This window comes from Poeciliopsis prolifica, unplaced genomic scaffold (assembly GCF_027474105.1).
Source record: "Poeciliopsis prolifica strain line A6 unplaced genomic scaffold, Auburn_PproV2 SCAFFOLD029, whole genome shotgun sequence".
Classification (NCBI taxonomy): domain Eukaryota; kingdom Metazoa; phylum Chordata; class Actinopteri; order Cyprinodontiformes; family Poeciliidae; genus Poeciliopsis; species Poeciliopsis prolifica.
Genome location: NW_026562404.1, coordinates 952810 through 975105, shown reverse-complemented (window position 1 = coordinate 975105; position 22296 = coordinate 952810). Strand labels below are relative to the sequence as shown.

At 37.3% G+C, this 22296-nt stretch overlaps 3 protein-coding genes across 3 annotated transcripts; all 3 read right to left on the bottom strand.

The window, feature by feature from the left end:
- Positions 1-3337: 3337 nt before the first annotated feature.
- LOC129372463 (complement C1q-like protein 2) lies at positions 3338-6627 on the bottom strand. The gene is made up of 5 exons (XM_055049805.1): positions 6373-6627; positions 6236-6277; positions 4502-4585; positions 4132-4263; positions 3338-4002 (listed from the first exon to the last, which is right to left on the bottom strand). Exons 1-5 carry the CDS (start codon positions 6620-6622, stop codon positions 3719-3721), a joined length of 792 nt encoding a protein of 263 aa, XP_054905780.1. The 5' UTR covers positions 6623-6627; the 3' UTR covers positions 3338-3718.
- A 6409-nt stretch (positions 6628-13036) lies between these two features.
- LOC129372560 (complement C1q tumor necrosis factor-related protein 3-like) lies at positions 13037-15115 on the bottom strand. Its single transcript, XM_055049970.1, has 6 exons — positions 14989-15115; positions 14855-14896; positions 14700-14741; positions 13821-13904; positions 13451-13582; positions 13037-13320 (listed from the first exon to the last, which is right to left on the bottom strand). Exons 1-6 carry the CDS (start codon positions 15047-15049, stop codon positions 13037-13039), a joined length of 645 nt encoding a protein of 214 aa, XP_054905945.1. The 5' UTR covers positions 15050-15115.
- A 2605-nt stretch (positions 15116-17720) lies between these two features.
- LOC129372442 (uncharacterized) lies at positions 17721-21013 on the bottom strand. Its single transcript, XM_055049768.1, has 6 exons — positions 20752-21013; positions 20612-20653; positions 19722-19784; positions 19239-19322; positions 18443-18574; positions 17721-18369 (listed from the first exon to the last, which is right to left on the bottom strand). The coding sequence occupies exons 1-6, from the start codon at positions 20999-21001 to the stop codon at positions 18086-18088; spliced, it is 855 nt and encodes a 284-aa protein (XP_054905743.1). The 5' UTR covers positions 21002-21013; the 3' UTR covers positions 17721-18085.
- Positions 21014-22296: the final 1283 nt, after the last annotated feature.

Below are 22296 nucleotides of genomic sequence, written 5' to 3'. Positions count from 1 at the left end.
AGGTGAGAGGTTAGGGGTAAAATGGGGACTAACAGGAAAGCAGAGACGACCAAGACCTTATTAGGAGATAGCTTGTTGAACAACTTACACGTGTCAGAGACATGGGAGGAACATTGAGCAGCCCTGAGACATTAGCCAAGACATCAGGACAAAATGTCTCTAAGACAGTGATGGATATGAGTTTATCTGTCTAAACAAGTTACCCAATAAAGCACAGCAACAGTGTTAGCCAATGAAAATGCACTGAAAGTGGGTATAAACCCTATATAAGGGGAGAGCAAAAGAGGAATCTTTGGTTGGATCCTCCAGGCAGCTTCGAGTCAAGACCGAGATGGACAAAGAACTCTGCAGCTGAAGCAGAGCCGGGGTCACAGGGTCAATATTTTCAAATATTGACACAAAAAATCAGATTTTGATACCATTAACAAACCCAGAGTTTATTTTTCTAAGTCCTGCGCATGGGACCAATCCGTCAGCCCCGCAACATGTGGCTTCAAATCGGACTTCTCTCATCGGCTGGGTTCAGACCCCAAGGACAAAGATAAAGACAAAGATGAAGATCAAGGACAAAGATGAAGATCAAGGCAAAGATGAAGACCAAGGCAAAGACAAAGACCCAAGTCCTGTGTGACCTCATCATCGATGCAGAGATGACAGCTCATCAGACCAACAGAGATCCCTGCCTTCATCAATCAACCTCCTCCGCCTGCTGCAACACCTTCTTCATCATCGATCCAGTTCTGGGGTTCGAGACACCAAACTCCGTCCGTCTCTCTAAAGGTTCCCTATTTAGTTCTTAGTATCAGCGTTAGGGAAAGATAGGCTAGATTATTGATTTTACTTATTTGATTATTTCTTCTACCTAATTAAGCTGTACTGAGCCTTGCAAAATTGCTTTACTAATAAAATATTTAGCATAAAGGAAATCTAAAAGACGTTGTGGACATTCAATTAATGAGTCACCTCAAAGTTCTTTGATGGTAGTAAAATAGCTGTGATGTTTGATTCTGGGGAAGAAAAGTAGGTAATGTTTTATAGGTTGCTTTAGCCCAAATTTAAAACAACATCCTTGGGACTCGCCCGAGTCACTAAAACTAACCTGATTCAGTAACAAGTGCAAGTTGCAAAAAAGAAGGAGCGACCGTTAACAGATGTGCTCTGTGGAACTAGTTGGCTGTATGCTGCTCAGACTGGCTAATTCACAGGGGGAAGAAGGGTGGGACATCTGGATGTAGGCCGTTAGTAGTCAGGCGAATCCGGTCTCGAAACCAGTTTAAACAGAGTTTACTTCAGTTCTGGATAAGGTAAATCCCAGCAGATTTAGGAAACTCAATTTACCCGTTAGATGGAGAGCTGGTAGCACATCTCCCCTCTCAGAAGAGGAAGTAGTGACTGAGACAATAGAGAGTGAAGGAAGAAGGGGAGGGGGTGTAGCGGCAACGACAGTCTCCCAAATAAAACATGAGAATTAGCTCTCAATTAGCACTTTAACATCTTCAGAGAAATATTCTTTTCAGAAAATAGTACAATGGTTATCTTTTCCTTTGGTTTAACATTAACTAATATTGACACAAAAAATCAGATTTTGATACCATTAACAAACCCAGAGTTTATTTTTCTAAGATTTTCTTTAATTTGTGAAAATCAAAGAAAATCTTTGGTACAACACTTTTTCACTCCTCCAATTCTCTCATTTTTGGATCGAAGAAAGAATATGATAAAAAAAATTTATTTGCAAAGAAACATTGAAATCCATATATTTGAATTGCTACAATTCTCCATTATGCCAATATTAATATGTATTTGTATTCACAGTGGATTCCAGCAAAAGTGATCTTCCTGATTTTTGTTTCTTAGTCATATTAAAATGAGATATTTCAATACAAATAATTGATCACAGGGAAAATCTATCAGAGAACTCAGCTCCTGTGTATTGCTGTTTCGGGAGTCCTGACCAACACTAGAAAATTGATCAAATCTTATTACTCCTTTTGCTACTGCAATGGCTTCCTGAATAAATACATTTTTAAATATTGTTTTAATAAATTTTCAAGACACTACATTTGAACATCTATACACTTCAGTTGTATAGACTGGTATAAATCATCTAGATTCCTCGGTTCACGGAGAGTTTAGGTATTAATGACTTAAAAAAATACAATGCTTCAAGTGCTGACCAAGATGGACTTTGTTATGTAGTTATCTGCACAAGTCCATATTAAACACTTGTGCAGGAAATAGTCAACCAGTGCTGACATCAGAACAAGTTCTTTGAAATAGTTCCAGATAAATAATTAAAAAGTGAGCTGTTTTCCAACTCGCATTGTTTTCATTTCAAATGCAGCTTTAATGAAAATGGTTAATAAGAGAATCCTATATCTCTGACATTTCTGAGAGGTTCATGTTTTAATGTATGATTAATAACAACAACAAAAAACACCTCTAACATCACTGGGTCATCTTATAATCCAGTAACGTGCCATGAGCAGATAGATGAGTGATAAAGACTATTTTTTCTCCTTGCTTCCTCAATAAGAGTAATATAAATGATAAGCTGTTATCTGGTCTCAGACTGATAAACCAACACTTACCAGATAGCAGTATCTGACATGTGATAAACTGCTGATAACCAAGTATTTTCTTTGTCCTTCCTCAAAAAACAACACATGAAGAAAAGTTGCGGAGGTAAGTCAACTTTTATTAAATAAATACAAAAATGTGTTTACTAACTAATTACTGAGGCCCAAATTGCAATTTCCTGAATCTGATTCAATGAACATTAATCCAACATGAAAAAGACGTTCACTATTTTCCTAAAGAAGCTAAAGCATAAATTCAAGCTTGGAGACTTGACCCAGTTTATCACCATCATCCAATCACCACGCCCCCGCTGCAGCCAACCAGCACTGGAGCCCGACTCCAGTCCAGCCAATCACCATGCAAGGGTTCCCTCTAAAGCACAAGCAACCTCAGGTTCACCCGCTCTTCAGCCGCCCTTCAACCCACCTCCTCCCCGTCTCCACCTTCATCCAGTCGGACAACTTCCCTGCTCCGTCCGCGCTCCTTCCTCTCTAGACTCCTCTCCACACCAGTATCCAGACCTGGGAGAAGACTACCCTGACCTTTGCCCTGAGCCGACCATCCAGCTCGTGGTGATCCTCAGCATGCAGGTCTTCTGCCAGGACCGAGAGCCAAAGAACTTCGATCCAAATAAAATCTTTCTAATTGAAGCTTTTCTCTGTGTGAGCTTCTCCAGATTGAATTGTATTTATGTTGCTGGAGGAGTCATTCATCTTTTTCTGTTTATCACCACTGGGGAGAGACAGTTGTTCCTGGTTCAATGATTTTATAGTTTTGTGGTCACTCAAAAAAAAATACAGATATGTTTTTATTTTTGAAAAACAAATTTTAAGAAATACTGCAAAAAACACCTTCAGGTTTAGTGCATTAAAAAGTGAACAATTTTGATCTGAAACTATTGGCACATTCCAATAAATGTTTCAACAAAACTAAATTAAAGTTCAATATTGCATTATGTGTGTATTCTATTCAGAAAAGAACAATTGAAAGAGAACTGCTAGAACCATTGTGGCTGGTAAATTATTGTGAAATTTAACACAAAAAGAAATAAAATACAAATTATTGAATCCAGTGAAAAAGACATGTATACATTATGATGCACTTCTGAGGCAGAAATAACATTTGGACTGCTTTCTGCTCATACAGTGAAAACCAAGTGTCCACTGAAGGTGGTAGGATGATAATGGTCATCAAAAATCCTTGTGGTTTGCCACAGACGCAAAAACACAACATCTCCAGTTTCTAGCAGCAATGTGGCACCATTAGATGGGTTAACAGAGTAGGAAGGTTGATGTTCATATGCACTGAAAATAATGTCTCCATTCTTGACCAAAATGGCACCTGTCCCATGTGATGGAAGTCCATGTCCATGTAAGTGGAACTCAAAGTGATAGACTCCTCTCACCGGGGCAATGAAAAAACCTGAGGAACATATAAAAATAATGTTTCTATTGAACTTTTCCATCCGTATATCTACATAAAGAATCGATCAATCAACCAACTGCATGTCAAGATAATAAAGAGAATCAAGTTCTGCATAAACTTGGGTACCTGTGTTTGGGTTGTAGGCATTTCCAATATTTGTAACAACACGTCTGAAGACTAGAGGTGTTTGTGTGTCAAATGGTCCAATATATCCAGAACCTGATGCCAGCAAGGAAGCTGAGAAAGCCACTTGTTTCACTACGAGACAAAAATTCAGTATTATTGGTATCAAGCATGTTACTTGTTCTAAAAAAAAAACTATCTGGTGTTTGTAAAATTAAACAAATCAAAACTAACAAACTACTGTCTTAATTTTTTTTAAATAACTAAACATGTTAAACAATTAATGAACATCAAACAAAAGTATATAACTTGATTTTTGTTGCATGACATGTTAAGATAATGTTTCTGTGTAAATACTGTTGAGTTTCCAAACCTTCTCTTTCTCTCTTCAGATCCTCCACTTGGTTCTCAGTGTTGTTTGTTCTGGCTTTAACGCTCATCAGTTCTCCTATCTGAGCTGAAAATTGATTATAACAAACATGAAATGTCAAATAAAATTAATATCCTCTGTCATTTTTCACAGTAATAGTTTGACATCACAAATTCACAGCAGTTTCTAATCTTGACGATACTGAGCTGTGTGAAAAGGAATAGTGACATTATTTTAATAATGTTTTCTCATAACACCTTTCAATGTCACATAATACAACTTTACCACAAGCAAAGAGAAAACCAAACTCTGACACATCACATACCAAGGCAGCAAAATAATTGGTTCATTAAAAACACTATTGTCTCATCTTTATGTAACCCCCTGGATTCCCAGAAATATTGTTGTTTTGAAAAATAACAAACTTAATATCTTAAAGTAAGATATAATAATGTCAAAGTCTTTTAGTAGGAGTTTGAAATGAGCAAGAGTTCATTAAAAAGAAAAAACAGTTGAAGTAAAAAGTATTAAAAATATTGTGTTCTGTTACTTGAAGAACGAACAATTATTGTATAGTTTGTATGTAAAGTACAGCTCAACACGAGGTGTGACACACTAGATTGCTGTGTGTTTTGTAGTTCTGCCTAAGGTCAGTTACTATTGGGTGATTGCACTTTTCCTGAGTTCTGATTGACTGGGGGGCGGGACTAAAGAGAGTACCGCGGGAGAGGAGAGCAGAACAGGAAAAGGGGAGAGACGACGCGGGTACTCGGTGGAGTTAGCTGGAACTTTTGTGAGCCGTTTCGGTGGAATACCGGCTACAAAGTGCCCCAACTTGGCTGTGGACTAGCACACAGGGACAGCTGACGGATCGAGGAAGAAGCGAGCGGTGAGCTGGATGCGGAGGTCTTCATCGGAGCTGTCCAGACTCACTACACCTGCGTCGGGCCTGCTGTGTTGGAGTTGGCTGCGGTTTCCTCCGCCTCTACCCAAAAGGCGCGGATTAACCGACGTTTGTCTGGTGAGATGAGCCGTCAGGAACTATGTACACCCTTCACTGTGGATTGAGGACCAAGGGTGAGTGTCTTCAGTATCAGGCCTGCAACGGGGGTTTATAGACTATTTTGCCGGCTTTAATTTGTTTTATTTTTGGTGGGCCCACTCATTAAAGACTGTCAATTGTTTTATGTTTTTGGTGTTCAAACTAAAGGACTCCGATGTGTTCGGGACTGTTCCACATAATTTAGTTTGGGACTACATGAACATTTATGAGGAATGGGAAAGTCCCTATTTAAAAACCAGGTGGTTGAGAAAGCCTGGGTAGTATTTGTTTTTGATACTGTTTGGTTATTTGATGGTTAAGAACCACCAAAAGGTGTTGTTTTGAAGTATAATTGATTCATTAAAACACTATTGTCTCATCTATATTAATGTTTTCATCCCTTCCATCACTCATTCACTCTCCTCCCATCAATCCTGCTGTCCAGGTAAAGGAATATAATAAAAATAAAACATTTATTCCCACAGTAATTACAGTCCTCAACAGCAGAAGCATTTCTAAAACCTGCTTATGATTTGTTTTTAAAAATCTTGTGTACATATTTCTTGTGAAGATTTTGTTTGTGTATGGAGCCATAATTAGATTGATTTCTGATAGCTCTGATGTCAGACAACTTTTAAACTTTTTTGTTTAAATAAATCAGCTTTTCAGGGTTTTATTTGTTGTCTTATAAATACCTTGGTACTGTTGTTTTAGCAAGTCCAGTTCTTTTGTCTTGGCTGTTGCAGGAGTAAAATAAAAATAAAAACATTGAAATGACTATTTGAATATAAACCCTTCAGTTTCATAAAGCAGTGACTTCTGGTTAACATACCTTCATAATCTCTCTGTAGGTACTCCATACCAACCTTCAGTCCAGCCAATGAGGAGCTCATCTCTCTCAGCACTGCATTGATGTCCTGTGCACAAGTTTGTTGATTGTCTGAGAGATTCCCTGCATCTGCTACCTGTGATTCTGTTCGCCTTAAATGTGAAATAATTTCATTATCGTCTGCAGCTTGGAGCTGAGCCGTGGAGAGAGAGCAGATCAGAAACAATGCAGGAAAATATCTTGTCATCTCCATCTTTACTTTCAGTCTCTCTGGGTCAGGTCTGTGGGTTGTGTGGCAACTCAAGCCTTAAATATTCCACTTATTATCACTGAGTAATGATTAACTGTTTTTTTTTCTTTTATTTGTATCAAGGGAAATATGAGACATCATTGTAAATGATCACCATGAAAGTTATTCAAACTTTCTACAGGTTTCTTCTTTCAAAAATAGTTTTAAGTATATAATATTCTGAAGGGCAATACCTAAAGCAAAATATAATTGAATTATGTTTACGACAATAACTTGTAGAGAAGTTCTTAAAAACACTCAGGTTGTTTTATTGGTAGAGAAGAATATTTTCAATCATTCTGGCCGACTTACAAGTCATGTTTTGATGTGGATTGAAGAAAAAACACAATTATTTTCTTTTTTTTTTTTTTTTTTCTTTTTTTTGTTTTTTACAAAGAAACATCAACATCCAAATGTTTCCATTGCTTCAATTGCTTCAACTTTATACAGTGGAAAGAAATACATATTAATATTTATTAATATGTATTTAATACATATTAATATGTATATGTATACAAAAAAACACACTAATGAAACCCTATCTATCAAGTCTGTAAACACACTAACACTTATTGAACAAAACTTATGTAGAAAATATGACAACCTACTCGAGGTTGATAAGCCGGGATCTTTTGACTTTGAATGCATTTCGGGTTCTGACAGGAATGTCCTGCTCGTGACACTTTCTTACATACATTTCGTATGCCTCCAGCAAAGAAACTGCTCTATCCAAATTTATGTTTGCCAGCTCTTCAGCACTCCATGCTTTCCAAGAACCAGCAGGTAATGTCCGAGGTTTAGATCTCTCCATGGGTTGAATCTCGTCCTGGTCCTCGATTGCCTGCACGTCCTCGAACGGCTGTTCCTCCACTCTCTCCTCTGGTGCTTTTACCATAGGCCTGGGTTTTACGGGTACTTGCACCCGGAACGGAATATCTTCCTTCAACTTCCAGACCAGGAAGTTGAACACTTTGGGTAAGTTGAACTGGGAGAGGATGTGCCAACTCTGAAGGATTTCTTGGGTGACATGCGGAGAGATGTCTTCAAGAAGTGAGCGGAGGTGGGTGTAGTCCACGTAGTCGCCATTCATTATCATGGCTATGCAGCTCACAAAGGTCACCACGTTGAGATGGAGCTTCCCTTTTACTCTCGATGGAATCCGACGAAGTACCGCGTCCAGCCAGACCATTCCATGGTCACGGTACTTGTCGAGATTCCTGGAGTAGCTGAGGGAACAGCGCTCGACCTCAGCACAAACTTGCAGCGTCACTGTGGTGACCTTTGAGAGCTGCATGTCGTAGCCCTCCAACTCCAGCAACACATAATCTTTACAGTTCCAAAATAGCTTGCGTCCTCCCCGCACATCACGGAACTTGACGTGCAGGAAGAAACGCAGCTTTTCGGCTACAAAGCCCTCCATCAAACACTTCTTCACGTTGACATCCTGTCCCACCATGAGCTCACGAGCCCTTCCGAAAGTCAGCGGTGCCGGGAAGCAGTTCTTGACACTCAGATTCTCGCAAATCTGCTCTAGGTCGATACTCGCAGTGAGACGACCTGGTGGTCTCTCCCCTTTCAGGGCAGCAATGGGGATGTCATCATTCCTCCGGAAGACATCACATAGGAGTAGCTGAAATGACCCGAGCCCCAAGAGAGCTGGAATAGCATCCAGAGCCTGACAGACTGGAGAGATGTGTTCCAGCCTCTTAGTCTGGAGGTCATTTCACGTCCAGTGGTGTAGGGGGGGCGGGACATCGCCAGCACTTCCAGCTGTGTGTGGAGCCAAGCCGATGAAGCCTCGGGTGTGGGTGAGGCTTTTGGGGTTCACTGTGTTGGTCCCCAGGCTCACACTCAGCTGGAAGTCCTCATGGCCAGAGGATGTCCGTAGAACAGCTCCTCCAACGCCAGCTTGAGTTGAAATGACCTCCAGCTCGGGTCATATCTGGCTACTCCTATGTTTTCTTCCAGGATGCTGTGCAGCTCCTTACAAAACTGGCACAGCACCCTTTGGAGGGTTGATGACAACCCATTGTCTACCCCTGTGTCCTTGAAAGGGACCACCAGGGCGTTGTCAGTAAAGAGCATGTGAAGAGCATTTATATAAAACGACTCCACAGGCTCAATTTCTGCTGGTATCTCCCCAGTTTCAAATCTCCTCATGTGCTCTATCCGCAGTCCCAGCTGCATGTCTATCTTGCGTGCAAGATCCTCCATATGACCCACATACTGCCATGCACGCGAGACAAGTGCACGCTGGAACTGCGGATGAGACAGCCCGCATGTCACCAGTGCACCACTGACTGGATGTCTGTATGGCATGCGGACATGCACGTGAGGAGAGTTGACGTACAGTTGAACGAAGTTCAGCTTCCCCTCAGCGCTGAAAATGTTCAGGAGCTCGGGCTTGAGGCTCATCTCCAGATGGTCCAGGTTCGTTTGGAAATTGGTGGCCTCGTGGATCCCCAAGATGGAGTAAAGAGATCCACGAGGACCTACCAATTCCTGGAGCCCGAACCTGGAGAACAGGTGAGTGTCAGGATCAGTGGAGTGGATGTTACAGGCCGTGTGGACTGACAGGCTGGCAACACTTTCAGGAACAACAATGTCGGTCAGATCCAGAGACTCCTCCTCCTTCTGCCCGAACGCCGTCAGATAGAGCGGGCTTCAGGAGGTGGCTGACTTCCATGTTTTCAATGGCCTTGTCCAAGACAGAAAGGATGTAAAACATGTCCCTTCTGAGGACGTGATATTTACTGGCGTTGGTCGAAATTTGTTTGAGGAGGGTGGGCCGAATTTTGTCCCTGCCTTTTGCCGCCTGAAGAAGCTTCTGGAGATTATATACAATTGTGCTGAACATTTCACAAGTGTAAATGTCAAACAAGCTCTTCTTCAGGAGCCGTGTGTCAGGGTCTGACAGGGAGACCGGGGTGAAAATGATGGATAGGTGATATCCACCATCAACATGGGCTATAGTGTACCCACAGCTGTTCCTCAACACTTTGAGGCCAACTGGGGTACACTGTGTGAGGTCCACATGCTTTTTCAGGAAGATGCAGCATGTGGGCCTGAATACGTGGGAGCAGCAGGTAATGGAATGGCGCTACAAGCGCTGTTGCACGCTGGAGCTCCACCACGAGTCCATCAATGTCGAGCGAAAACGTTAGCTTACTGTCGACATTAGTCACGTAGCTCGAATGGAAAGTGAGCCTGACATCTGCAGCTAAAAACTCACTCAGCGAAGAGCACTTCGTTACAGCTTCGCTGAGCGTGGTTTAATTCAGGTGTTAATATGAATTCACACATATTAATATGTATTTCTTTCCACTGTATAATCCAACAAAGATGATCTTCCTGATTTTTGTTTCTAAGTCATTGAGATGTTAAAACGAGATATTACAATATGTATAATTGATTACAGGAAAAATTTCTGACAGATTTTCTACTAGGGTTGGTTTGGATTTATGTTTGATTTTTCCTGTTCTAAAGGGAAATGGCAAGACAATGGATATTGTACAGAAAATAATTGATTTTATGATTATGAGTCAAAAAGAAGATTGGCTTAACGAATCTCGATTGAGTGCACATAAAACCAACGCCGATCAGGAACATTAGCATCCACTAACCTAAAATAAAGGATTTTAGCCACGACAATTGCTTTAGGTTCATGCAAACTAACTCAAGATAGTGTAGTGCTTGTGTGTTTCCCCTTATGCCAGTATTATTTCCCGTACTTGCTAGGCTGATCTGAGGAAGTGCGTTACTGTGCATTTATTTCGTTAGCGGAACTCTGCATGCAGCGGTTGTGTGTTCCAGGGGGAGGGTTTTGTCGAGGGAACTTTGTTTTTGTGTGTTGTTGCTCGCTGACTGGTGTGGACGTGTGAAGTTCGTCTGCATCGGCGTTAGAGCACATAAACCACCCGGCTGTGTTCCTGTTCTGTTATCTCCATTAAAGGAAGATCAACATTATCTCCTCCTGGAGTTGTTTTTATCCTGCACCTTCACAATCCGTCCGCGGGCCCCGATAACAATATTAATCCTAAACCTATTCACTGTCAACTCTTCTAATATGAAATCACCCTATGAATAACAGCTATATAGAATATTTTGGTACTGTACTAAAGGTATGGTAGTTTTTTAATTTATCACATTTAAGTCAGAAGAGTCACACTGATTGTTTCAGAGTTCCACACAAACATTAACGACATTAGTGCAGGAGCTAGGTACCCTGGTTAAACCACAAACTTAGTTAGCATGACTTTAAAATATGGGTAATTTTACTTGAAGTATTTTGCCACATTAAAAACACACAGAAACTGAAAAAAAAACAACAACAACAAAAAAACAAACAAAACAATTCAATCTGGAGAGACTCACGGAGAGAAGAAAATAGCAGTTAGAAGATTTAATGATACAAATTCTTTGGCGCTCGGGCCCGGCTGAAGACTGTGAATCGCGGATCATCGCGGGCCGGACATCAGCTCGGTCGAGCTCGGACAGTCTTCCCCCGGGAATGAAAACGGGTGGTGGAGTTGGGTGCGGAAGGATCCTGGAGGACAACCGTCAGGTCAGAGGTGGAGATGAGGGGGCAGAGGTGGGTCGTGCGCATCGACGAGCAGGTCGATCCCGTGGTAGCTTGACATTTGAAGACATTCCTGGATGACGATTGGCTTGAAGCGGTGTGTTGCTCCGGACCTCATTGGCAGCGGTATGACGTGGTGATGAGAGATGAGTGTGAGCTGGTTCGAGTCTCCCAGCTTGAATTTTTGCCTTGGCTCCATTTGTTCCTGATTCAATGAGCTTCTCTTTCTTTGGTCGCTCAAAAAACATATGCATATATTTGTATTAAAAAAAGATATATTAAAGACTACACAAAATACTTTCAGGTTTTGTCAATTTAAAAGTTAACAATTTTGTTCTGAAACAAATACCACATTGCAGTAAATGTTTCAACAAAGTTAAATTAAAGAAGTTGGATCCAAATAAAATCTTTCTAAGTGAAGCTTTTCTCCAGATTGAATTGTATTTATGTTGCTGTAGGAACCATTCATCTTTTTCTGTTTATCACCACTGGGGAGTGTTAAGAATTAAAAAGAGGAATAACTTGATTTAGCTCGTTAATTTATTCCTCTGTCCTAGGTTCTTGTGTCTGTGTTCGTGTGGAGGGAGAAAGACCAATCATACGACGTCAGACTTCAGATATCGAGAGTTTTATCCAAAAAATTCAATGCAATGCAGATTGTTACAACAGCATTACACCTGGATTATCAAGAAGTCCAACACATGACAAACATAGAATTACCTGCATGAGTTGAAAGGAAACAGAAATAAACAAAATGCATTTTGGAAATCTCTCACTCAGCACAAAGAGATTCGGACTTCTGCTGTGAAACAAACCATTTTATAAGAATGTGTATTCTCCTCATTTAAATATATGCATTAGGAGGTGTGTTTTTCCTTTGTGTGGGCTGTCTTAAATGTTAATTTTATTACCTCTGAGACCCAACAGCTCTTCTCGTACCAGCCGCCTTTAGGTGATCTGATTTATAGCGTGGGTCTGCAGCATTATCTCTGCCTCAAAATGCTTCAACAAGTAACCAGTTTGTATTTTTAAACAAACTTGCACAAAATGTAATGCTAAATAATGACTATAAGTTTGGATCTAATAAGTAACTAATTCAAAACATACTTAAAGAAATATAGTTAATTCTAATATAGATAAAATTATTTAGAAAAAGTTTTAAGATCCTAGTGAACTTTTGAACCACGCTAAGGAATTTGTTAATTGTCTGACAGACAGACTCTGTCTAAAGAGATTTAAGGAGTCTAGGCCTGTGTTTTCTGTCGAATCCTCCTTAAGAATTTATATACGTTCAGAGTCACCAGTTGTCTTAGTTTGGATTTGTATCTAAGTTTATCTTAACCTAAAAGTAAACTTATGTACTATTGTGCTACTTTAAAATTCTATTTCAACAGGAGGGACAGTTGTTCCTGGTTCAATGATTTTATAGTTTTGTGGTCACTCAAAAAATAAATAAAAAAACAGATATTTTTTATTTTTGAAAAACAAATTTTATGAAAGAAAGCAAATACCACCTTTAGGTTTAGTCCATTAAAAAGTGAACAATTTTGATCTGAAACAAACGACACATTTCAGTAAATGTTTCAACAAAACTAAATTAAAGTTCAATGTTGCATTTTGTGTGTATTCTATTAAGAAAAGAACAAAGAAGAACTGCTAGAACCATTGTGGCTGGTAAATTATTGTGAAATTTAATACAAAATGAAATAAAATACAAATGATTGATTCCAGTTATAAAAACATCATATATATCATGATTAACTTCTGAGGCAGAAATAACATTTGGACTGCTTTTCTGCTCACACAGTGAAAAGCAAGTGTCCACTGAAGGTGGTAGGACGATTATGGTCATCATAAACCTTGTGTTTTGCCACTGACGCAAAAAACACAACATCTCCAGTTTTTAACAGCAATGTGACACCATTAGATGGGTTAACAGAGTAGGAAGGTTGATGTTCATATGCAATGAAAATAGGATTTCCATTCTTGACCAGCACAGCAGCTGTCGGATGTGATGCATGTCCACCTCCATGTAAGTGGAACTCAAAGTGATAGGCTCCTCTCACCGGGGCAATGAAAAAACCTGAAGAAAATATAAAAATAATGTTTCTATTGAACTTTTTTCATCCGTATATCTACATAAAGAATCGATCAATCAACCAACTGCATGTCAGGATCATAAAGAAAATCAAGTTCTGCAGAAACTTGAGTACCTGTGTTTGGGTTGTAGGCATTTCCAATATTTGTAACAACATGTCTGAAGACTAGAGGTGTTTGTGTGTTAAATGGTCCAATATATCCAGAACCTGATGCCAGCAAGGAAGCTGAGAAAGCCACTTGTTTCACTACGAGACAAAAATTCAGTATTATTGGTATCAAGCATGTTACTTGTTCTAAAAAAAAACTATCTGGTGTTTGTAAAATTAAACAAATCAAAACTAACAAACTACTGTCTTAATTTAAAAAAAAAAAACTAAACATATTAAACAATTAATGGACATCAAACAAAAGTACATAACTTTATTTTTGTTGCATGACATGTTAAGATAATGTTTCTGTGTAAATACTGTTGAGTTTCCAAACCTTCTCTTTCTCTCTTCAGATCCTCCACTTGGTTCTCAGTGTTGTTTGTTCTGGCTTTAACGCTGATCAGTTCTCCTATCTGAGCTGAAAATTGATTATAACAAACATGAAATGTCAAATAAAATTAAATATCCTGTCATTTTTCACAGTAATAGTTTGATATCACAAATTCACAGCAGTTTATAATCTTGACGTTACTGTGCTGTGTGAAAAGGAATAGTAAAATTATTTTAATAATGTTTAATTACTACTTTCAATGTCACATAATACAACTTTACCACAAGCAAAGAGAAAACCAAATTCTGACACATCACATATCAAGGCAGCAAGATAATTGATTCATTAAAAACACTATTGTCTCATCTATATTAATGTTTTTCATCCCTTGCATCACTCATTCACTCTCCTCCCATCAATCCTGCTGTCCAGGAAAGAAAATAATAAAAATAAAACATTCATTCCCACAGTAATTACAGTCCTCAACAGCAGAAGCATTTCTAAAACCTGCTTACGATTTGTTTTTAAAATTGTGTACATGTTTCTTGTGAAGTTTTTGTGTGTATGGAGCCTTAATAAGATTGATTTCTGATAGCTTCAATGTTAGATAACTTTTCTACTTTTTGTTTAAATAAATCAGCTTTTTGTGCTTCTAAACATTTTAAAACAAATCGTCTTATTGTGTCATTTATCACATAAAATAATTTATTGTTACAGGAAAGTTATAAATACCTTGGTGCTGCTGCTCCAGATTTATCACTTTTGTCACTTGCTCTAAAGTAGTAAAAATAAACAGATAATTTATAGTAGTTAGTATAATGTCCTTCTTTTGCTAAATTATGTCTTTTTATATGAGGATTTTATTTGTTGTCTTATAAATACCTTGGTGCTGCTGCTCCAGATTTATCACTTTTGTCACTTGCTCTAAAGTAGTAAAAATAAACAGATAATTGATTTTTGTCAATATAAAGTCTTTTTTGTGATAAATGTTGTCTTTTATCAAAACATCAGGGTTTTATTTGTTGTCTTATAAATACCTTGGTACTGTTGTTTTAGCAAGTCCAGTTCTTTTGTCTTGGCTGTTGCAGGAGTAAAATAAAAAAAACATTGAAATGTGACTATTTGAATATAAACCCTTCAGTTTCATAAAGCAGTGACTTCTGGTTAATACCTTCATTATCTCTCTGTAGGTACTCCATACCAACCTTCAGTCCAGTCAATGAGGCGCTCATCTCTCTCAGCACTGCATTGATGTCCTGTGCACAAGTTTGTTGATTGTCTGAGAGATTCCTGCATCTGCTGCCTGTGATTCATTTTGCCTTAAATGTGAAATAATTTCATTATCGTCTGCAGCTTGGAGCTGAGCCATGGAGAGAAAGCAAGTCTTATCACGTGGAGGTGATAAGACTTGAAAATTTGCCAAGTAAAGTTAAAGACTCAAAATACTCAAAGCACTTACTTTTCTATTTTATCTGAAATTTCTCCATCTTTCCCTCGAGGGGTCAGGAGGTGCTAGTGCCCATATCCAGTGAATGTTTAGGACGAGAAGCGGGGGACATCCTGGACAGATCACAAATCTGTCACAGGACAACACAGAGACAGAAAGGACAAACAACCATGCACACACACACCTCTGGAATTTTAGAGGCCAATTAAAGTGACAGTCTAAAAACAGGACCGGGACAAAAACACATGGACAGCGAGACCATGCAAACTCCATGCAGAAAGACCCTGGACTGGGAATTGAACCCAGGACCTTTTTGCTCCAAGGCAACAGTGCTACCAACTTTGCAGCCCTCTGAAATGTGTATCTTGGGAGATATGGTACATCATTGTAAGCGATCACCATGAGAGTTTTAAAAACTTTCTACGTTTCTTTTTACAAAAACAGTTTCAAGGAAATAATATTCTGGAGGACAATATCCAGACAATATCTTAACTCAAATGTTTTTTTTTTTTTAAAAAAAAACATATATATATATATATATATATATATATATATAGATATATATATAGATATATATATCTATATATCTATATATATATATATATATATATATATATATATATATATATCTGAAATTCATGTAGGAGATTATAGAATATACAAAAATCTTTACAATTTGGAAAATATTGATGATACACAGTTTTACCACAGGGCCACTGTGACTTATAGTCCTTATTAATGTTTCCTTAAACGTCAATCAGTTAATGAGTAAATGGAGCAAAAATCTTCTCCCTCGTAATTATGAATGAGGAAATTGAAAGGTTAACCTTTTTGCACAAAAATCAGATTTATTATTTAAGTCACAGTTCTCTTTACATTGTGATGTATTTTCTGGTCAAACGGCTGATTGTCAGATAAAGGTTTTGAAATCAATTTTAGAACATTGTGACAATATGTGATAATATATTAGAGGTCATAAAATACTGGTAGAAATGAGTCAATAACTGTTAAAACAAGTTATTAAAATATGGTATTTTGAAAATATTTCATTTGACTGAACAGTTTGTTTCAAACTAAGTGAAACTAATCAGAAATGAAGTTTACCATTTTGAATCTCAGGTTTTAGACAATTAGGACTAACACTAGTTAGAATGAAAACTGTATCTGTTGTACATGATAAACTTTGTTCAGTTTTTTGAGATTTTCTCATAAAATATTTAGTGACAAAGTAACCAGATTACTGACATGTGGGTCAACACAAAGTTCAAGAACAGCTTTCAACAAAAATTACAGACATAGATCTAAGTTTATTGCTGAGAAAAAAAAGCTGTTGATGATTTGTTATATAAAAGAACAAATAAAAGTTTTATCACTATCATCACTGAAATGTGCGTCAACTCTTACAGTTCAACAAAGAGAGTACAGAGATAGATCCAGGTTTATTATAACTCCTGGTAAAGTAAAGATGTTAATGATTGATCACACAAACAAAAGAACAAACAGAAACTTTGATTATGAGAATTCAACAGAAATGAAAATTAAAAACCTGCCAAAGAGAAATTTGAAATATGTCTATAATACGTCTCTATGGGATGCATAAGTGAAGACTGTAAGACATGTTTAAAAAACTAAGTAAATTTACATATTAAATAATTCCAAAATTGACCATTTAATTCCAGTCATAATTCAGAGACCGGTCAGAGGGACAAAGCCAATGAAGCTTCTCTCAGTCTAATTTCACACACATATTTTCCAACATTAACATACGGTGACATTCACATGTTCCACGTTGATGTGTTGTTGTTGAGTCTTGGCCGTATTTTCTCTTTTATCTCTGGGATCAATGGATGAACTTCTTTTTTGAACTGAATGTGTTTTGTGTAAGACACAACATCACTCCCAGAACAAAGGTCTCAGCTTGTGTGTGTTACTGAGAAATAACAATTTATGACAATAATATGACAATATTTCTATATTACCATGTTAATAATGTAAGTTCAGATCACTGCGTGATGACTCAATGAAAAAACAATTTCATTTATATAGAATATTCCATTCAATTATTCATCAAATGCTCACAGAATATTCAGTATAAAACTGTACAAAACAATTAGACCAGGATAAAAACCACAAAGACAAAATATCCAATAGTTCACTCTTGAATTGATTTATGGCTAAAAATAAGGTTTTTGCTCAGTTTAATAATGACTTTGTGTTGATGTTCATCATGCAGGGGGAAACTACAATACCCTGTATTTATGTGATAGAAGATAAGAAATATTCTGTATCGCATCAGGATATTGTATGTGATACATACACACACATATACAAATTTGTACTGTTTGTTGCTCACAAGGTGATCACTGAAGGTATCATGATTATTCTAGTTATCATGAATTCTTGAGCTTTGTAAGCATTTCCAGGCTCACAGTTTTTTTTTCTCATTTGTTCCTGAATTTTGGTGGATCTCAAAATGAAGTCAACGTTTTGAGGAACTGCTTGTGTACTTTGCTTTTCCAGGAAGCTCTTATGTGATGTTTTAATTGAGAACAGGTGTGGCAGTAATCAGGTTAATCACTTTGTCACACAGGACGAGGTGGGTTAGGATTATTTCCTACCTTCAGAAAAAACATCCTTATTTCAAAACTGCACTTTGTGTTTAGTTAATTTAAATTGAGCTGATGTTACGAATCACTGAATTATAACAAACATGCAAAATATTAGAACATCAAGAAAAAAGCAAATAACTTTTCACACCAATGTAGCTCAAAGTCAGTTCTGACATGTAGAGATGATGGTTGAAATCAGCCCTGCTTGCTGCTCACATGGTGAAAAGCAGAGGACCACTGAAGGTTGTGTGACGATTTTGGTTGTCATAAATTCTTGAGTTTTGCCACTGACGCAAAAATACAACATCTCCAACCTCTAGCAGCAATGTGACACCATTAGCAGATTTAGCAGCATCAGAAGGCTGATGTTCATATGCAATAACTATATGTTCTCCATTCTTAGTCAACACAGCACCTGAAGGATATGAAGCATGTCCAGGTCCATAGATATAGAACTCAAAGTGGTAGACTCCTCTGACTGGAGCTGTGAAAAAACCTGAAATGCAAAATAATAACAATAAAATAAATAATAATCATCATCATCATCATCATTATGTAAACTCAGGTACCTGTGTTTTTGTTGTAGGCATTTCCAATGTTTGAAACAACATGTCTGAAGACCAGAGTTGTGTGTGTGTTAAATGGACCAAACTCTCCACCACCTGAGTCCAACAAGGAGGCTGAGAAAGCCACTCGTTTCACTGTGAGAACAAAAGTAAATATTAGGATCCATTATGAATTTATCAAGTGAACAGTGAACAGCGATTCTTTTTGAATGAAAAAAAAAAAAACAAATCCAAAATTTTATATTTTGCCAGATTTTTTTACAACAGCAATGCATTCTTTATTCTAAACAAATGTAAATTTTTTAACAAATGAGATTGTTGTCATAGTGAGTTTATTTCAATCTTTATCAACTCACACAGAAAAAAATAAGCAGTTAGGAGATTTTAATGAACAAATCTTTGGCGCTCGAACCGGCGGAAGACTAGTGAGCGTAGATCGCCGGGGAAGATGATGAGTCCGGCGAAGCTCACTAGTCTTACCCCCCGGTCCGAAAACTAGTGATGGAGAGGAGCCTTGGATGGAGGAGCGGTAGGGCGCCTGGAGAATGATCATCGGGCTGAAGGTGAGATGGGGAGGAGGTGGGCGAAGCACAGCTGACGAGCAGGCAGATCCCCGGAGGCTAGACTTCTTGAATGGACCGGCTTGACGTTGATTGGCTGGGACGCGCAAGGGCGCCGATCCTGATTGGCCGCAGCGGGGTGTGACGTGATCGAAGTGGATCATTTTTGTTTGTAGATCAGCTGTGTTCTGTCTCCCAGCTTGAATTTACGCCTTAGCTCCATTTCTGAATTCACAAACCTTCTCCTTCTGTCCTCAAAGCCTCCACCTGCTGTTCAGTGCCGTTTGCCCTGGTTTGAACTCTCAGCAGTTCCTCTGCATGAGCTGAAATCATACAAAGTGAAAGAATAACTATCAATACATGATTATTATATTAATTACATAATTCATTTCACATTTATCCAAAATAAGCAAGTAAGACAAAAGAATATTCCCTGGTTTGTGAAGTCAGGAAGTAAAATTAATTTCTTTTATGTATGTGTAAAAGAGACATTTAGTTTCTTTGCAGATCCTTTACTGTCAGCTCTGTAAGTATTATAACAGTAATATGACATATTAATGGTAATATGAGACTTCAATTACTATTATAAGTGTTATTATCAAATAAAAATTTAGTTATCTTTCTTTAGTTTAATATTTGCCAATATTTTTAAGCATGGCATTTGACACAAAAGTAATGTTTTGATAGAATTAATTTCATTATGTTTTTTTTCATTGCCATACCTTGATGCTGTTGTTTCAGTTTGTCCAACTCTTCTTTCTGCACCTCCACTTCTTTCGTTTGAGCTGTGGATAAAAAAAAAGATGTATATATTTATTTTTCCAAAAAATGTTAATGCAATGAAACATTTACATTCAAATATTTACACTGCTACATTTCTCCAATGTGTATTTTCCCCCACTATATAGTTAATCAAAAATGAAGACTTGTAGATAATTTGCCTCATTTCTACAGGGTGTGTCTTTATAATATTATGCAGGTTTTGTATCTCGTGACAAGGATGACCCTCAAAAATCAAACATGAAACATCAGAGCTCTCTAGGATTATTAGCTAATTGCACCATGACTGGTGAAATATAAAAACATCCTGAAATCCCTGCTGGTCAATGACCACATTCAAAAAAATTGCTTGGCTTTTTAAAAATAATTTCAGTCATATTAATCTGTTCTTTGTCCACAGGAATCCCGATCTTCCCAATTTTAGTTTCTTAGTCACTGATATGTTAAAAAGGGACATTTTAATACATTTAGTTTATTATAGAGAATGTAAGCCTTGGTAATTATAGCATAAGGGTTTCCTATAATATCATGATGTGTTCAATAATATTTTTTAACATTCTCCTTCGTTCTTCAGAGCTTTCATTTGAGCTGCACTGATGTTTATCAGGGCTTTAACACTGATCAGCTCTGCTGCCTGAACTGGAAATACAATAATAAAAACAAACATTTTACCATCACTAATATTTATCATATGTCCATCTGCAAATCTCCCTCTATAATTCAACATGTTCCTTGGCACTACTGCTATGGTTATTTAAACTTTTTTACCAGGACAATGAATAGATAAAATCAGTTAATATATTACTTTCAATAATTATAGTTTGATACATACCTTGGTACAGTTGTTTCAGCAGCTCCAGTTCTTTCGTTTTTTCTGTTATAAAGAGACAAAAGTGAAATATAATCTTATCTTCTACGTTAACATTAAAATATCTTTCAAAGAAACTTTTCCAAATGCTGTACTTGTGTTACCTTCATAATCTCTCTGTAGGTACCTCATCTCTACCTTCAGTCCAGCCAATGAGGAGCTCATCTCTCTCAGCACTGCATTGATGTCCTGTGCACAAGTTTGTTGATTGTCAGAGAGATTCCCTGCATCTGCTGCCTGTGATTCTGTTTGCCTTAAATGTGAAATAATTTCATTATCGTCTGCAGCTTGGAGCTGAGCCATGGAGAGAGAGCAGATCAGAAACAATGCAGGAAAATATCTTGTCATCTCCATCTTTACTTTCAGTCTCTCTGGGTCAGGTCTGTGATTGTGTGGCAACTCAAGCCTTAAATATTCCACTTATTATCACTGAGTAATGATTAACTGTTTTTTTTTCTTTTTTTTAGAAAAACATGCAGGTGATAAAACTTAAAGTTATTTTATTCTGGTTACTCTTTGATCTGAAATTTGTATCAAGGGAAATATGAGACATCATTGTAAATGATCACCATGAAAGTTATTCAAACTTTCTACAGGTTTCTTCTTTCAAAAATAGTTTTAAGTATATAATATTGAAGGGCAATACCTAAAGCAAAATATAATTGAATTATGTTTACGACAATAACTTGTAGAGAAGTTCTTAAAAACACTCAGGTTGTTTTATTGGTAGAGAAGAATATTTTCAATCATTCCGGCCGACGCACAAGTTTTGTTTTGATTTGGATTGAAGAAAAACAGAATTATTTTCTTTTTTTTTTACAAAAAAACATCAACACCCAAATGTTTTCATTGCTTCAATTCTCTGTTATGTCAATATTAATATGTATTTCTTTCCACTGTACAATCCAACAGAAGTGATCTTCCTGATTTTTGTTTCTAAGTCATTGAGATGTTAAAACGAGATATTTCAATATGTATAATTGATTACAGGAAAAATTTCTGACAGATTTTTCCTGTTAGAAAAATTTAGCAGGAAACTCAACTCCACTTTATTGCTGATCCAAGAATCCTGATCAACACTAGATCATTTATCAAATCATATTGCGGTGCTTCCTCAATAACATAAATGATAAGTTTTTATTTGGCCCCAGACTGATGAACCAACACTTACCAGAAAGCACCATCAGACATGTGATATAATACTGATAACTATTTTCTTCACCCACTTCCTCAAAATTTAACATGTGAAAAACAACAACAACAACAACAACAACAACAACAACAACAACAACAAAATGTATAACTTTGAATAAAAGTTGATGTGTTAAGTTAAAGTTAAAGTCTTGAGGTAAAACCAAACAGAGTTTGGGTTTTCTGCATGTGGGTCAAATGATTAGCATCAATCATGACACTTTTACTGTTCCTGTTCTAAAGAACTGGAACAGTAATTGACTAATAATAAATCACTAATTGATTTATTATTAGTGAAAATAGTTCATTTATGTTTATTTAAAACATACTATGTTTTATGAAACAACATTTAATGTCAGTTTTTTATTCTCCAGATAAATATGCCTCCTTAATCTTCCAGCAAGAAATTTACATCCATCTTTAATCTCAGGTTTTGTTTTTTTGTATTCCGTACTACT

What these genes read in the sequence shown, in the direction of transcription:
- LOC129372560 (XM_055049970.1), bottom strand. Translation starts at nt 15,049, where the DNA reads ATGAGCGCCTCATTGACTGGACTGAAGGTTGGTATGGAGTACCTACAG. An exon ending in CCTACAGAGAGATAATGAAG is followed by an intron (nt 14,897 to 14,988) that starts GTATTAACCAGA and finishes CTCCTGCAACAG; the next exon opens with CCAAGACAAAAGAACTGGAC. An exon ending in GCTAAAACAACAGTACCAAG is followed by an intron (nt 14,742 to 14,854) that starts GTATTTATAAGA and finishes TTACTACTTTAG; the next exon opens with AGCAAGTGACAAAAGTGATA.
- LOC129372463 (XM_055049805.1), bottom strand. Translation starts at nt 6,622, where the DNA reads ATGGAGATGACAAGATATTTTCCTGCATTGTTTCTGATCTGCTCTCTC. An exon ending in TCTGAAGAGAGAAAGAGAAG is followed by an intron (nt 4,264 to 4,501) that starts GTTTGGAAACTC and finishes TTTGTCTCGTAG; the next exon opens with TGAAACAAGTGGCTTTCTCA. An exon ending in TGCCTACAACCCAAACACAG is followed by an intron (nt 4,003 to 4,131) that starts GTACCCAAGTTT and finishes TATGTTCCTCAG; the next exon opens with GTTTTTTCATTGCCCCGGTG.
- LOC129372442 (XM_055049768.1), bottom strand. Translation starts at nt 21,001, where the DNA reads ATGGAGATGACAAGATATTTTCCTGCATTGTTTCTGATCTGCTCTCTC. An exon ending in GCTGAAACAACTGTACCAAG is followed by an intron (nt 19,785 to 20,611) that starts GTATGTATCAAA and finishes TTTTATCCACAG; the next exon opens with CTCAAACGAAAGAAGTGGAG. An exon ending in ACTGAAACAACAGCATCAAG is followed by an intron (nt 19,323 to 19,721) that starts GTATGGCAATGA and finishes GTATGATTTCAG; the next exon opens with CTCATGCAGAGGAACTGCTG.